Consider the following 13,839-nt stretch of genomic DNA (forward strand, 5'->3'; position numbering starts at 1 on the left):
ACCAGAGTATCCAAGGGCAGCACGACCCTGCCCCTGCCCTGGAAGGAAGTTGCAGGATGGCAGGACCTCCAGGAAGACGCGAAAACTCGGGTCTAGAAAGTACGTGGGTAAATATGTTTGGAAATAAAATCCCACTCTAAAAACAGAGTTCGGATCCTAGGGAAACATCCAAAAGGTGTCTTCCCACTGAGCGTGGTTTGTTTGGAATTTTTACTTAAAAAAGGATAGGAAATACCCAAGACCCCTCCTCACCCAGGCCTCACCAGGGGCTTTCCTCTGAAGAAGCAGTGCTCCTCTCCCTCCCCTCCTTTTATTACTAATTTCTGGTCCTCAGGCCGTGCAAGGACAGAAAAAACTACACGATTTCAAAGGTGCGGGGGAGGCCAGAAGCGACGGCTGGAGCTGCCTGGGCAGCTGTGGTCCTTCCACCGCCCAGGCACCCCTGGCCAGCTGTCAGGGAGCAGCCGCACCCAGGGCCCCTGCCCTTGGAAGGGGTGTGGGGCATACACGTGGGACGGAGCTGGCACAGGCCTGAGCTTGAAGGTGGGCAGCCCACCGCACGTGCCAGTCACACCTGCCCCCTGACCAGCCTCCGAAAAGCCGGGGGCAGCCTTGGGCTTCTGTTCCCTGAAAGTCTCCCCCAAACACCACCCCGCCTGCTCACAGGGTCTTTCCGGGGCTGCGTGGGGTCCAGTTTCCGTGTCACCCGTGAGGTTTGGTCAACAGGGGTTCTCCGGCCGCCTGTTGCAGCTCTACGCTGGCCACAGGGGCTCCTCGACGCCAGCCCCGCTAACCAGACATCGCGCCGTTGGTTATGTTTAAAACCACTTTCTGGTTTGGGAAACCGCAGGGACTGGAGCACGCAGAGCAGAGCTCGAAGGGGCAGGGGCAGATGTGCACCTGGGCAGCTCTCTGACCCCGTGGGCAGCCCAGCCCCGTGCCCGGTGCCCCACAGACACGAAGCAGCATCCACTGAGCAGCCGGGTGGTGGCAGTGTGTATTAGGGTTTTCCACAACACTCAGAACATCGCGTGAACAATGAACAGTTAGAGCAACTGGGAGTCGGGAAGACAGGGGACTCTCGCTCTCCCCGAGCCCCTGTCGGGGCTGTGGTCCCCGGCCGGCCTCTCTCGAGGCCCCAACCGGACGCTGCATCGTCGGAGTCTTGGTGAGTGGCTGTTTCTCCTCGAGGCCGCAGCGAGCTCAGTCACTTGGACAACAGGCGGGATAGCACAGGCACAAGCTGTCTGGAAACGAGGCCACAGTGAGAGGTCTTTCAGACTCCCACCCAGGGTGTGAACTCTGGAACTCCGCGCCCACGTGGTCCCGGTGTGGCCGGGTGACACCAGCCAGGAGGACGGTGGCCATCAGGGGTGCTCAGGGATCCTCCAGGGCCTCAGCCAGCTGCTTAATCTGGCGACCATGGACCACCCGCAAAGCACCCCCTGCAGCCTGGCGGAGCTGGGTCTCTAGGGCACTCCGGAGATCGTTGACCTGCACATCCGGGAGAGGGTTAAAGCTGATGATGACCCTGTCCTTCGGGGCTGGGGCTCCCCCTGCCCCAGGAGCCACATCCCGCCGTCTCCTCCGAAGGTCAGAACCGGCCTGGACTTTCAGGTCTCGGTTGGGTTTGGCGTAGTCTGGCTTCTGGGCCCCGGGGATGGCTGGTTTGGGCCCAAGATCTGGGTCTGGCCTCTGCTCAGGTTCTTGGACGGCAGCGTCCTCCCCCTGAGCAGGCACACGGTCCCCGCCAGGGGCCTCCTTTCTGGCCTCCAGGTGACCGCCCTGCTGCCCAGCCTGACCCAGTGCGGAAACAGCCCGGTGCCCCAGCTGCCGGGTCTCGGCCTGGGCCCGGGGGGCCGCTCCTCCAGGCTTGCTGGCCAGGTCTGCAGGCCCCTGGTCTCGGATGACTGGCTGCGACTTCACACGCGGGTCCCTTATCTCCCTCGCCTCCAGCGCATCTGCCTCCTTCCGAACCCCGGCACCAGTGGCTGCCACCCCTTTTCTGGGTTTCCTCCTTTCGCGGGAGCCTCCGCCAAAAACGTCCGGACCCTGCTCCGGGAACTCGCCGGCGACGAGCTTCTCTGGGCTCCTGGGCGCCTCAGCAGGGCCCGGCACAGGCACCCGCTCCCGCATGCCGGCGCCCGCTGCCTCAGGCACGACGCCTGGCCGGCCCTCCCTCGGCTCAGCCGGGGCAGCCCGGGGCTCCGCGTCGGCCGCGCCGGGAGGACCGGCCGGAGCTCTGCCCGCGGCCCCCACAGGCTCCTCCGCGGAGCGCCGGCCGTGCCCCTGGGGCGGAGCGGGGGGGCGCCCCGGAGCCCCGAGCGCGGCTTCCCAAGGCTGTTGGGGGGGGTGCTCCACGGTCTCCTCGCCGGGGGCCTCCAGCTCCTTCCCCCTGGGCGCGGCCACTCCAGGCTCGGGCGGCACTTCAGCTGCAAATGAAGGAGGCCACCGGTTTGGCTACAGAAGTGAGAAGCTGCTGACGAAGGGACTGGAAAGGAGAACTGGCCAGCGGAGCCGTGTTAAGAAACACAAGCCCCCAGGGGGACTCTAGGCCCCGGAGCCACGCACCCAGCCACACGGGGACGCCGGGAGACACTGCCGGCATCCTGCGTCCAGGGACCACCCCCTTCCCGATCCGGCCCCGACTTGCCCTCCTCGCCGTCCTGCCTCTGCTGGTGGATCTCCTTGTGCTGCTCCTCGATCACCGCCAGCAGCTTCTCCTGCTGGTCCAGCAGCCGCTTCTGCTGCACCTGCTGCTCCTTGATCACCTGCAGCAGGACGGCGTGGTCCAGCATCTCCGCCCGGCCAGCTTCTGTTGGGACAAGGCGCGGTGAGAGCCGGCCCCGCTGCACGGGGGCTGTGCCGGCCGGAGGGGAGTGCGAGACGTGCGGCCACACCACCGGGTCGCCTGCGGGGACACACCCCAGCACACCCTGCACCGGTGCCGGCTCACGTGGGCCTGTGGTTTAGCCACGCCCGGCGGGGTCCCAGCTGCTTTGATTGTCACTTGCTGGGAATAAAGGCTGAGAAAAGCCCCAGAGAAGGTTCTGGGCCACGATGGCAGTGATGGTGGCCTTCTGGGCTGGGTGATTTAAACTGCAGACTGTTCTACAGAAACAATACCAATTCTCTAAGAAAGCGTCTGCCAAGTTGAGAACTTCAGAAACAAACAGAATTTGGGGCTCCTGGGGGGCTCAGTCAGTTAAGCGTCCGACGTCAGCTCGGGTCATGATCTCACGGTTTGTGGGTTCAAACCCTGCATCGGGCTCTGTGCTGACAACTCAGGGCCTGGAGCCCGCTTCAGACTCTGTGCCTCCCTCTCTCCCTGCCCCTCCCCCGCTTGTGCGCTGTGTCTGTCTCTCAAAAATAAAGATTAAAAAAAAAAAAAAAGGGCAAACAATTGCCTTCCTTTCCAGCAGGGACCAGACCTGCGACCTGATGGACCAGAGGCCGGCTGCTGGCGCACAGGGGTCCCGACGCTGCCCCTGCCTGCCGCTCTGGAGACGGGCTGCGGGCCGGCCCTAGAGCAGTGCCAGGCTGGAATGGGAGGAGGCCAGAGCAGCAGGTGCGTGTAAGAAGGCCCGCCGTGCTTTCTTTGTACCACCAACGCAGAGCAAGGGCCCAGGAAGAGGCCTGGAGTCCGAGCGCCCGGCAGCCACCGGCGGGCACACGGGAGCTTGTGTCCGCTACAAATGCTTTGGCGCTGGGTCAGCTTTTCGCAGCGAGCAGCCACAGCTTATGCGACTTCTACAACACGCATGTCTCTACAGAGGAGGCCGTGGAAGATGATGTGAGCGGTTAGGGCCGGTCGGGGGGAAAGTTCGGAACGAAGAAAAACGTTCCGTGAGTGGTCATGCAAACATCCCGACCAGGCCCCACAGCCGGGCACACGCAGAAGTGCTGGCCCGTCCTCCCCAATGGTGACCTGTGACGTGCTACAATAGCACGGGGTTGGCCTCCTCCCAGGGGCCGCAGTGGCCTTCCCCCAGAGGCCAGTGAGGAGTATGCTGAGCCAGACCCTCAGGGAGGACAGGAGGACCAGGTGACACAGAAGGCAGGGCCAGGCAGAGGACAGGGCCCCTCAGCAGCCCCCGCTCCCCAGGCGCCCATCCAGACACCCTGAGGTCATGAAGACGCCTGCCCGAGCCACATTCCATAGACCGACGCGGGGCTCCACACGCCCCGTTTGCGTGAAGGAAGCACTCCGCGCCATCTCCACAGGGCTCTAGACCAGCCACCTGAGCCGTGGGCCTCGCTGTCACCCTGGGTACCTGTGGCTCATGGCCACATCATGGTCAATGGTACAAGGACAGCCCCACATGCTGCCCAAACCGCCCATCCGCAGTGCTGGAGGAGGCAGGCCCCATCCTCCGCGGCCCCCTGGGGGACCAGACGGATGCTGGAAGAGGAGTGAGGTGACACCATGTCATGTCCAGCCAGAAGCAACACACGGGGCAGATGTGAACCGGAGTGGTGGCAGGCCGTGCCCACAGGCAGAGCCCGGCCCCCGGGACCACAGGGACTGGCCTCACAGATGCAACGTAACAGCCATGCAGACAGAGTCACACGGGGCCATGCACGCGGCAGGAGTTACACGTGGGCCCCGTCCTCAGGGGACGCCGGAAGCAAATGGCACTTACAGACAGCACCCACTGCCCTCCAGGGCCGGGCCGTTTGTGAAAAGCCGTGAGTTGGGGCACCAGGGGGACCCCAGCTAAGGGGCTGGGGCCAAGCCCGGGGGACAGGCTATGTGTGTGGCTCCCGGGGTCTGGCTGTTACGGACAGCCTGCCCGTGGCATCTCTGTTCCTGCAGCTTTACACCCTCCGCAAGCAGGCTTTCTATCGGGACGCGCTCCTCTGGATTCATACCTGCTACTATCTTTTTGATTTCAGCTGTTCATCCCATTGAGAGGCGTACGGAAGAAAGGCAGAATAGGAAACTGTGAAAATTCTCTTTTCAGAAAGAAAAAAAAAAAATCAAAAGAATCAAACAGGTTTAGGCAATAGATTATAAGGACCGGAATCAATAAACACAGGGAGACTGAAACCAAAGACAAAGCAACACGTGTGAAATTCCTAAAGCACCCCCCGAACTCCAGTGCCTCTTGGTTCGGGTGTCTGGCTGTTCAGAGGTTCAGCAGACATTCCCAGGCTCAGTGCTTGGAGCTGGCCGACCCCACGAGACCCGCTGGGAAGCAGCTGGGGGGGAGGGGGGGGAGGCGAGGCACGTGTACCAGGAGCTGCCCCCAGTGCTGCTCCAGCGAGATCCCCGCGCAGACCCCGGGAGCACAGGGAGAAACGTCCTCGCAGGGCTCACGGGGGCCACGCCTCAGACAAAGTCGGTGAGGCCAGGGCTGGGTTCTCACCGGGCGAGCACATGCACAGAGGGCCCCTGGTCACCAGGAGATTACGAGCCGGGAAGGCTGCCCCCACCCACGCTACAGAGGCAGTGTCCGACGGGGAGGGGCCGCTAGGAGGGGGTCACCCCCAAAGAGGCTCGAAGGTCGAAAGGGAGGTGAACCGCTGGAGGAAAGCACGACAGACTCTTGTTTTGGGACAGGTGCCAGTCTTCACCGCGGGTGGCACAGATCTCCCCCCGAGCTAAGGGCAACAACAGCCCCCTGCCCAACTGGGTCCTGGGGAAGACACATCCTGAACACGAGCAGCGTCTGGGCGCTCAAACTCGCCTACGCCTGGCGGCGCTCGTCACTACACGCGCGTAGCTGCTTTCGAGGAGCTACAAATGGGAACGGAGAACCGTGTGACAGGGCGACAGATGTTCTCTTAAGGGGAGAAAGAGACGCAAAAACTGTGCCTAGGGAGGGGCCCGAGAGAAAGCTGCTGGTGGGGAGGGGGTGGTTTGAGTCTCTCCTCAGGGGGACACCAGGAAGTACCGAGGTGGGGGATGGGCTGGGGACACCTCGAAAGGACCCCCCAGGAGGACAGGCACCTTCTCCGTCATGGCCGTGGGTCTGGGAGGGAGGAGCAGAACGTCGCGGGGCCCTAGGGAGGATGCGGCAAGAAGGCGAAGGCCTTACCCTCCAGTTTGCTGCCAGCGTGGCCTCCGCCCTGGCCCGCGCCCTGGCCCTCCGCGTTCCTCTGTTCTCGCAGCTCTGCCTGCGGCCCAGGCTCGGGGGCCAGCTTCACCGGGAGGGGAACCTTCCCACCTGCACACACGAAGATTCTGGAGGTTGGCAAAGAGTTCAGAGGGAAGCGGCAGGCGGGTGGGGAGGGGGTGGGGGCAGAGGGCGGCAGAGGAGGGACAAGGAGGGGAGCTGCTTCCGAAAACCCCCCTCCACGCGGCCCCTCTGTCAGCAGGCTCATACCCAACCTGACGATCACCGGGGAAGTCGTAAAAACATATTTAACAGGCTCACGGGCTCGTGGCAGCGAGCCAGCGTTAACCACCTTCACCAATTAACATGCGAGAACCGTCCCAACCAGCACTCAGACGGCACTTAACAACGTGGTACCTGTCAAGCACTCCCCGCCCGTCCCCCGTGTGTGCCCACACACACAGGCACAGCGCGGCACCTGACATTTAGCGGTCCGGCAGACAACTGTGTGACAGATACCACGGTAGCTGTCAAGCCACCAGACTCCCAGGTTCCCCAACAGCTGCTGAAGGGGCCGCTACGCTCACTTACTGACATGCCGGTCTCGGGAGCCGAGCAAGAGAGTAGGGACTACAGTGACGACAGTCAGCCCCCACGGCCCCGCCCCAGCCCCCCTCCCCACCCAGCGGGGCCCACGGCACGGGAGCCTCTCGAGGGAGAGGAGTCTGCCGAGACAAGCCCACTGACACCCACCGGGCTGACTCTTCTCCACCAGCTCGCCCGCCGCCCCTGCAGCCCGGCCTGGCAGCGGGATCCCGCCTGCTCGCTCCCCTGCGCCCGCCGCCGGGGCGTCCTGCCCCTCGGGGAGCACGGTCTGGGGCCCCGGACGCAGACCCCTGTCTCCTGGCCCCCGGTCCTCCTTCACAGGCTCGACGGCTGGCTGGCCATTTTCTTCTGGAACCTTCTGGGGCTCTCTGGGGAGACCACCTGCTGCCTCCAAGCCCTGGTCCTGTCTGGGTCTCTCTCTTTCTGAATCTGGCAGAGGCGGTGCCATCTGAGCCTTGCCGCCCACAGCCTTTTCATCCAGGTGCTTGGACGGACGCTCCTTCTCCTCTGCTTCTTCTTGGTCCTCCCCCTCGTCCACCACCACCTTGTCATGAGGGACGGGGGGCTCGTGGCGGTGGGCCTCGCCCATCGGGAGCACAGCGCCTGGAAGGAAACGGGTGTGTGGAGGAGCAGGCGGGGGAGGGTGGTCTCCATCCTGGGGGTGGAGGTGGGGGTGGGGGTGGGGAGTGAGTTCTAGTGCCCGACGGTGGCACACGGGCTGGCAAGCGCCACCTTTTACGGATCGGACTTTTGTCCAAGCGCTGATATTCCTCCTGGAAAACTACAAAAGGGGCCCGGCTGCTGTGGCCAGGGGAGGAACAGCCACCTGGATCAAAGAAGGAAGGAGGCCGAAAGGACCAGAAGGGAGGCAGGCCCCTCCCCCGCCCTGCCGGCGCGCACCCCACCTTGGCCGGGGCGGTCCAGCTGCACCTCCTCCTGTTTGTTCTTGGCATCCTCCCTCTGGGGCACGTTCACAGGGCCCTTAATCTGGGCCTGCTCCGTCTCCTCTTTGTTATTCGGCAGCTTCGGCTTGTCTCGGCCGTCCTCGGCCACGTCCACCAGCGGGTTCTGGCCTGTAAGCACGGCGCAGCTAATTGAGCAGGGTTTCCACATGGCCACACCGCCAATCGGCACGGGAACCGGGCGGTTTTCCCTAGATTGTAAGTAATCACATTTCCTGGCCGAATGGCAGAGCCTCAGCAGTTATCTTTCTCCTGCTCCTTCGTTAGCAGCTAAGTAGCACAGAAAGCCGTCATTTTTCACGTGTATTCGTAACAAAAATAGGTCAAGATGCAATTTACACCTAACTGGGTGCAGAAGAGCAACACTCCACGTAACGCTGGCCGTCACCACCAGATGGCAGCACGAGCCCGCGCTTCACCGGCATCGGCCCAGGGTCCCCCTTTCTCCGGAACCACCACCCTGCCCTAACTCAAGCCCTTGCTGCAGGCCAGCACGGAAACGGGAGACGCTTATGGAGGCCGATGTGCCATCTGTCCACGTCGTACTGCAGACGGTGAAAATTAGCGTCCAAGGAAGACGAGGGCAAGCAGTAGAGCCTGGGAAGCGGCACCCCGGCCCGGCCTGAGTGCCGCGGCCTGTCCCCACACAGCCGTCCTGAGCCATAGCCCACCTGCACAGCAACCGTGGGGCCCACACGCCGGGGCCAAAACGGAGCCTCTTAGGAAATGGTCTCCACTGAAAACGTTAGGCAAATGTGGCAGAAACTAAACACCCTGGGAAAAGAAACTTCAAAAAAACCCAAAAAACCCGCCATGTCACCCTCTGCTTCCCAACTCGTCCTCCGCGGGCAGCAGTGCTGCTGGCCTGAGCAGTGTTGGGGGGAGGCGAGGCGGGGAGGCTGGGGTCACAGCAATCCTGTTCAGACGGGGCCTGGCCTCTCCCCAAGGAAATTACCCAGGCCGACCCAACGTGCCAGCCAGGGGAGGCACGCTCACACGACAACTTGGGATAGCGCCCTCACCAAACTGGGGCCCTGCCAGGTGGCGGGGGCGAGCCGGCAGGAAGCAGACTCCGAACTCTACAGCTTAACCAAGTGGCTGATAACAGTAAGCTTGTGAAGTCGCCTGGGCAGGTGAAAATGTTCTGGTCGCCGGCACACAATTAACCCCTTCCCGGGGCCCCATGCTCCAACAGGAACCGCCAATAAATCAAGGTGTCTGACCAGTGGATTACAGAGCTAAGAAAAAAGGCCAGGAGAGGAAGGAAAAACACGGGAAAGCAGAGAAGACCGCCATGCTAGCACGGGACCGAGAGGCCTGTGCATGGTCCTGTCTCAGCAGGGAACGAGGTGAGTCCGCCACGAGAGCAGGGAGGGCCTGGCGTGGTCTGGGCCGAGGGGAGCCCTGTGTGGGCACCCCCCCGCCCAGCTGCTGGCCTGACCCCCGGCATCACTGTCCACAGCAACAACCAGTCCTTCCTCACCTAGAACGGGGCTCTTCGTAGGGCACAGCTTGCCAGCCACGCCTCCTGGCGCAGCAAACAAACCCTCGGAATCAGTGACTGAAAAGCAGCCCGTGCTCACCAGTCTGCTGGGGCCGCACACACAGGAAATGGCCCAGTGAGCAGAGTGGCACCTTGGCTTCTCCAGCGACCCCGTCACTCAGCCTCAGGGTCGTGGCTCCCGGTTACCAGCGACCACTGACGACCCAGGAAAATCCCATGTCTGTGCCTCATGCTGCCCGGGGCGGGGCGGGCTGGTTCTCAGGGGCCTTGTGCCACACTTAGAACTGCGCCGCCTGGTGGCAGGGACCCGCGCACCCTCCTGACTGTGCTGCGGGCTGGGAGCGCCCCAAGACAGGCCGACAGACGGTTACTCGTCAGACTTCCCTTTCCAGCGTCCAGCATAGGCATCGAGTCCGTGATTCTGGCTCAGTGAGCTGGACGCCAGGAGCTCCCGGAACTGTGCCCTGGGCTCTGTGTTTGGAATCGGGGACGCAGTCTGGGGGGGGGCCCAGCCCCCAGAGCAGCCCTGCCCCCTGCCCCCAGGAAGTCTGCACTTGAGGACCAGGGACTGGGGGTGCCTCCTTGTTGGCTCTCCCCTCCAGAACCCCGTTCTGAGTTGGGATACATGCTGCTGATCACCGGCATCACAGGCCTCTCTCCGGGCACTCAGTGGTCAGGATGGAAGGCAATCACCTCAGACCATCAAGCACCAAAGTAACGGGACCTTTCCAATCACGCCCGAGTCCACAGACACGGGGTCCCTGTCAACTGGAGGGGAACCCCGATTCAGGACACGCACAGGGCCCCAGGACCACGTACTCATAAAGCAAGAGCAGCTGCCTGACGGTGCATGAGGAAGCCGGGCCCCGCTTTTAGGGAACTTTCTGGTGACCGGTTTCCAGCGCGCCTTGGAAACACCTGCCTGGACGTTGCTGTGAGCAGCTTAGCAAGCACTTCTGTCTGAACCGCACTGTCCTGGACTTGACCGCGTCGCGATGACGGCCTTCTCCCGCCTTCCCAAGGGTGCGAGAACCACCATGGGCCCGGTTCTCCTGGGAGAGCAGCTGGAGGGGGGACTCCGAGGGCAGGTCCAGGTCGCTCAGGGCCGCACACCGGGGGCAGTGCCCTCCCTGCCCCACGGGTCCCCCCTGAACCCGGCACAGCGGGGCTGGCGGAGTTATCTCACTGCCGTGTCCCGCCACGGGCAGAAACCATGGGGGCAGCACAGCGGCCGGGACCCGGGAGAGCCGAGGTGGGGCCCCGCTGCCCTGGCTGAGAGAAGGCAGACGCGTGTGGAGCCACGTCCCCCTCACACGCACTGGCATCTGTCACAGAGTGCACGCGCTTTCGCGCCTGTGTGCAGGGGCGAGTCCTCGGGCGAGAGGGTGTGGGGCGAGGGGGCCCAGTGGCGAGCTGCCACTCGGGCCGGCGGTCACCCTCTGCTGCCTGAGTCCACAGGCACGGCCACCGTGTCACCCGCGCTCCGGCCCAACACCCGCAGGGCCCGTCCTGGCCCTTCTTGTTCCTCCCCCACAGAGCAGAAGCCAGCCGTGCCCCCGCAGGGCGCTGGCGGGGACAGTGTGGGCCAAGGGGGCTCTGACACATACACAGTGGGGACGCGGGGCGGGGAGGGAACGCTGGGAGGGGAAAGAGGAGAGGGGACGTGGCGCATTCAAAGGAGGGAGCCAAACAAGTTACAGAACCCGACCTGCCCAGCCAGACCCTCTAGGGTGCCATCAGATAGAGGAGATAAATGGCCTAATTAGCCTTTTTAACAGATAATTGCCTCACGGGAATCAGCAACCTCGTTCCTCCACACTCGCTGTTTGCCACACCTGCACGTCCGGGGCTCTGCTCCCCAGGGGTGCCCGGCCATGGGTGCCGGTTACGTGTGTCCCCAGCAGGGCAGGACCGCCATCATCTGTCCCGGGGCCCGCTTGGGGCTCTAAGGAAAGCCAGCACCATTTTGGCCTCTCCAACATCAAAGAAACCAATAAAACCCCACTCCGGCTGACGGGCAGAAGTCCGACAGGGTGTGCACACGGACGGGGCAGGCCCCGAGGTCCCAGCTCTGCTTCAACGAGGCAACCCATCAATTACGGGGGAGGCCGGGGCGAGAAAAACGGAGAACGCGCTAAAAACAAATGGCATGTGGTTCCAAGGGGGGCCATGTGTTTCGTTACAGCCTCGTGGAAGAAATGGAAACCAGATGTGCCCTCAGCGGGCTCCAGGTGAGCCAAGGGCCCAGAGCCCGCCTCCATGACAGGATGCAGCTGCTGACACAGGCCGTGGACTACGGCGGCCACGGGGACAGGCAGCCGGGTGCCGACGGATGCTGGAAAACCCACAGCCGGCTGAGATGGGGACACTGGTGCCCGAGTCCAGTTCTGCCAGGATCATCCCCAAAGCACACAAGATGCCTGGTGGTGAGAGACCCGGTGGGCTGTCAACGTGGCAGGTGCAGGCCACCCACTTCCCTCTTCAAGTGGACTTTCTCCATCCAAACTGCCCAACCCGTGCAACTCAGGGTGGGACGCTCAGGCAGCTTCCGACCACCCTTATTTGTTTCCCTGGCGAACGCTGCCATTCTCGGGGTCCTCTCCGCAGGGATCCCAGAAGGGGAATCTTTCCGCCGGCCCCCGCCACCCCGAGAAGGCAGAAGAGAGCAGAGCCGGCTCCTCTGAGCCGCAGGACGGACTGTTCACTCCTGTAGGGGAGTCTGTGGGGTGCACTGACGCAGCCAGGGGCTCTCAAGGCCGGAGACAGACGCGGCAACACATCCAAGGGCCGCGTGCCTCCAACCGCTGGCAATTCTCTCGCCAGCCCTTTGGGACCTTCTCTCTTATCAGTCACGGTAGGTGGGGAGACCGGGGCTCCCACCTAGGGCAGGCACTCCTTAGCTATCGGCGTCAACAGACACCTGAAACCCACGAGCAAACGGCCTCCCCTAGGAGGCCTCCTCCCGAGGGGTAAGTCTGGCAGGCAGCCTGGCGAATCTCAATCCAAGTGGGGGTCTCTTTGCAGGGGAGGGGAGTCAGACACGCACAGGCGCACTGCTAGCTCGGACGCATACAACTGTCGTCAGAGCAGGAGCTCCCGGAGTGAACGCTGCCACAGAAGCACAGCCCGCCGGCGCCCAAGCCTGACGCCGTGCAGGGCCAACGCTGGGGGTGAGGGCCCAGCACGGAGGAGGTCCTCCCCGCACGCCTCCCAGCTTTGCCTGGAAGGACCACAGGCTCAAAGAAACCTCTTCTCTTCCAACCGACTCCGGACACAATGGACCCCCTTCTGTACCCTGGAAAATCACGCTCAGAAACTACCCTGCACCCCACGGGCACGGCCACAGGTGGGGTGACAGAGCCACAGCCCAGCGGGCCTTCCGAGGCCAGCCCGCGGATGTAGCAGGCCGCGTGGGTCATCACCCATCGACGTCGGGGCGGAGGCGGGGGTGCCGAGAGCAATGCGGAACATCAAACAAAGCCAAGGGCGTTGCTGACTTTGTCCAGGCAAAACCTGGCTCGAACCCTACAAACTCACAACAGAGCAAGCAAATGTGGTAACACCCACTCATCCGCTTACCTGTGGGCGCACCGAATGGTGGGCAAGGAGATCTCAACCCTGCTGTCTGCTGCCCACCATCTGCCATCTGTCCCCTGGCAAGCAGGTGGCCGTACCCTGCCCTGGAGGCCCCCTGCCCCACTTATCACCCCAACAGGACAGGGGCAGGTGAGACAACCTGGAAAGCGCCTTCTGCACACCACGACCCTGAGGTGATGCCGCCAGGGTGCCCCGAGGAGGCTGCGGGGCCGTGTGCGCCCCTGGGAGCTGCCTACCTGGGAGCCGGGCTGCCTCTGCCTTTATGATGCCCTCGGCCTCTTCCAGCCGGCCGGCCGGGGCTTCCTCGGCCAAGTCCACAGGGGCCTCCTCGCTCACGGACAGGGTAGTGTGTGTGCTGACCACCAGGATGCCCAGGCCAACCCAGAGCACCACCTGGACGAGACAAAGACCCAAGAGCAAAAGGGGTCAGGCAGTTCCTGCGGCCCTGCCCTGCGCAGGGGAGGAGGGGGCGAGTGGGCGCAGCACACAGCAAGAGGGGCTGGGGAGCACAGGGCACACGGGCCATGGTCCCGCCAGCCTGCCGACCACTCACGCCGGCTGCTGGGAGACGGTGGCTCCTAACTGGTGAACGTGACCGAATCGTCAGCGAAACCGGCTTGAGCCATGCTGGCGGTGGGGGGAGGGCGGGCTGGGGGCCGCGTGAGGGCAGCTTGAGGGCGGCCTGCAGACAGCTGACCCCCAAGCCGGACCCGTGCACCTGTGGCTGCAGGGGTCAGGCCCCATCACCGACTCGAAGGGGGCCCCTGCGCCTCCCACCCTTCACCCAACGACCTTGCAGAGGGCCCAGGCCCCTGGGGGCCTGGCTCCGCACAGCCCGGGTGCGATCGTCCGCCTCCAGCGTCACCCACTGAGCTGGACGAGCCCAGGGCCGCTGGCACAGACAGAGAGAAAGCCATGGAGGCGGCGGCTCCGCGTCCTCTTCAGAGGAGGGTGCCATCGGGGCCGCCCAGGGAGCGGTGCTGGAGGCGCTGCTGACCGCCGGGGGGGCCTCATCCCCGAACCCGTCCCTCCCGTGAAGGAGCCGCGGCTCGTCACAGACGCTGCCCTCAGTAATTCAGTACGACAAACCCCACATTATATAAGGCCGTCT

At 63.7% G+C, this 13,839-nt stretch overlaps 1 protein-coding gene across 5 annotated transcripts in view; it reads right to left on the reverse strand.

Moving 5' to 3' along the window:
* Nucleotides 1-970: 970 nt before the first annotated feature.
* The window catches only part of SLC38A10 (solute carrier family 38 member 10), a 45,402-nt gene continuing 32,533 nt past the window's right edge, over nt 971-13,839 (reverse strand). For 2 of the 5 annotated variants that reach the window (XM_086685575.1, XM_086685574.1), the window contains exons 11-17: nt 12,965-13,121; nt 7,571-7,738; nt 6,813-7,268; nt 6,042-6,170; nt 4,873-4,896; nt 2,654-2,815; nt 971-2,432 (exon numbers count right to left, since the gene is read on the reverse strand). In XM_086685575.1, coding sequence (XP_086541701.1) covers nt 1,378-2,432; nt 2,654-2,815; nt 4,873-4,896; nt 6,042-6,170; nt 6,813-7,268; nt 7,571-7,738; nt 12,965-13,121 — 2,151 coding nt within the window. In that variant the 3' untranslated portion in view covers nt 971-1,377. The remainder of the gene's footprint in view (nt 2,433-2,653; nt 2,816-4,872; nt 4,897-6,041; nt 6,171-6,812; nt 7,269-7,570; nt 7,739-12,964; nt 13,122-13,839) is intronic. The other 3 variants (XM_086685577.1, XM_086685578.1, XM_086685576.1) reach the window with 3 other exon arrangements.

The sequence above is a fragment of the Puma concolor genome, chromosome E1, assembly GCF_028749965.1.
Source record: "Puma concolor isolate L17-30 chromosome E1, mPumCon1.1.hap2, whole genome shotgun sequence".
Taxonomy (NCBI): domain Eukaryota; kingdom Metazoa; phylum Chordata; class Mammalia; order Carnivora; family Felidae; genus Puma; species Puma concolor.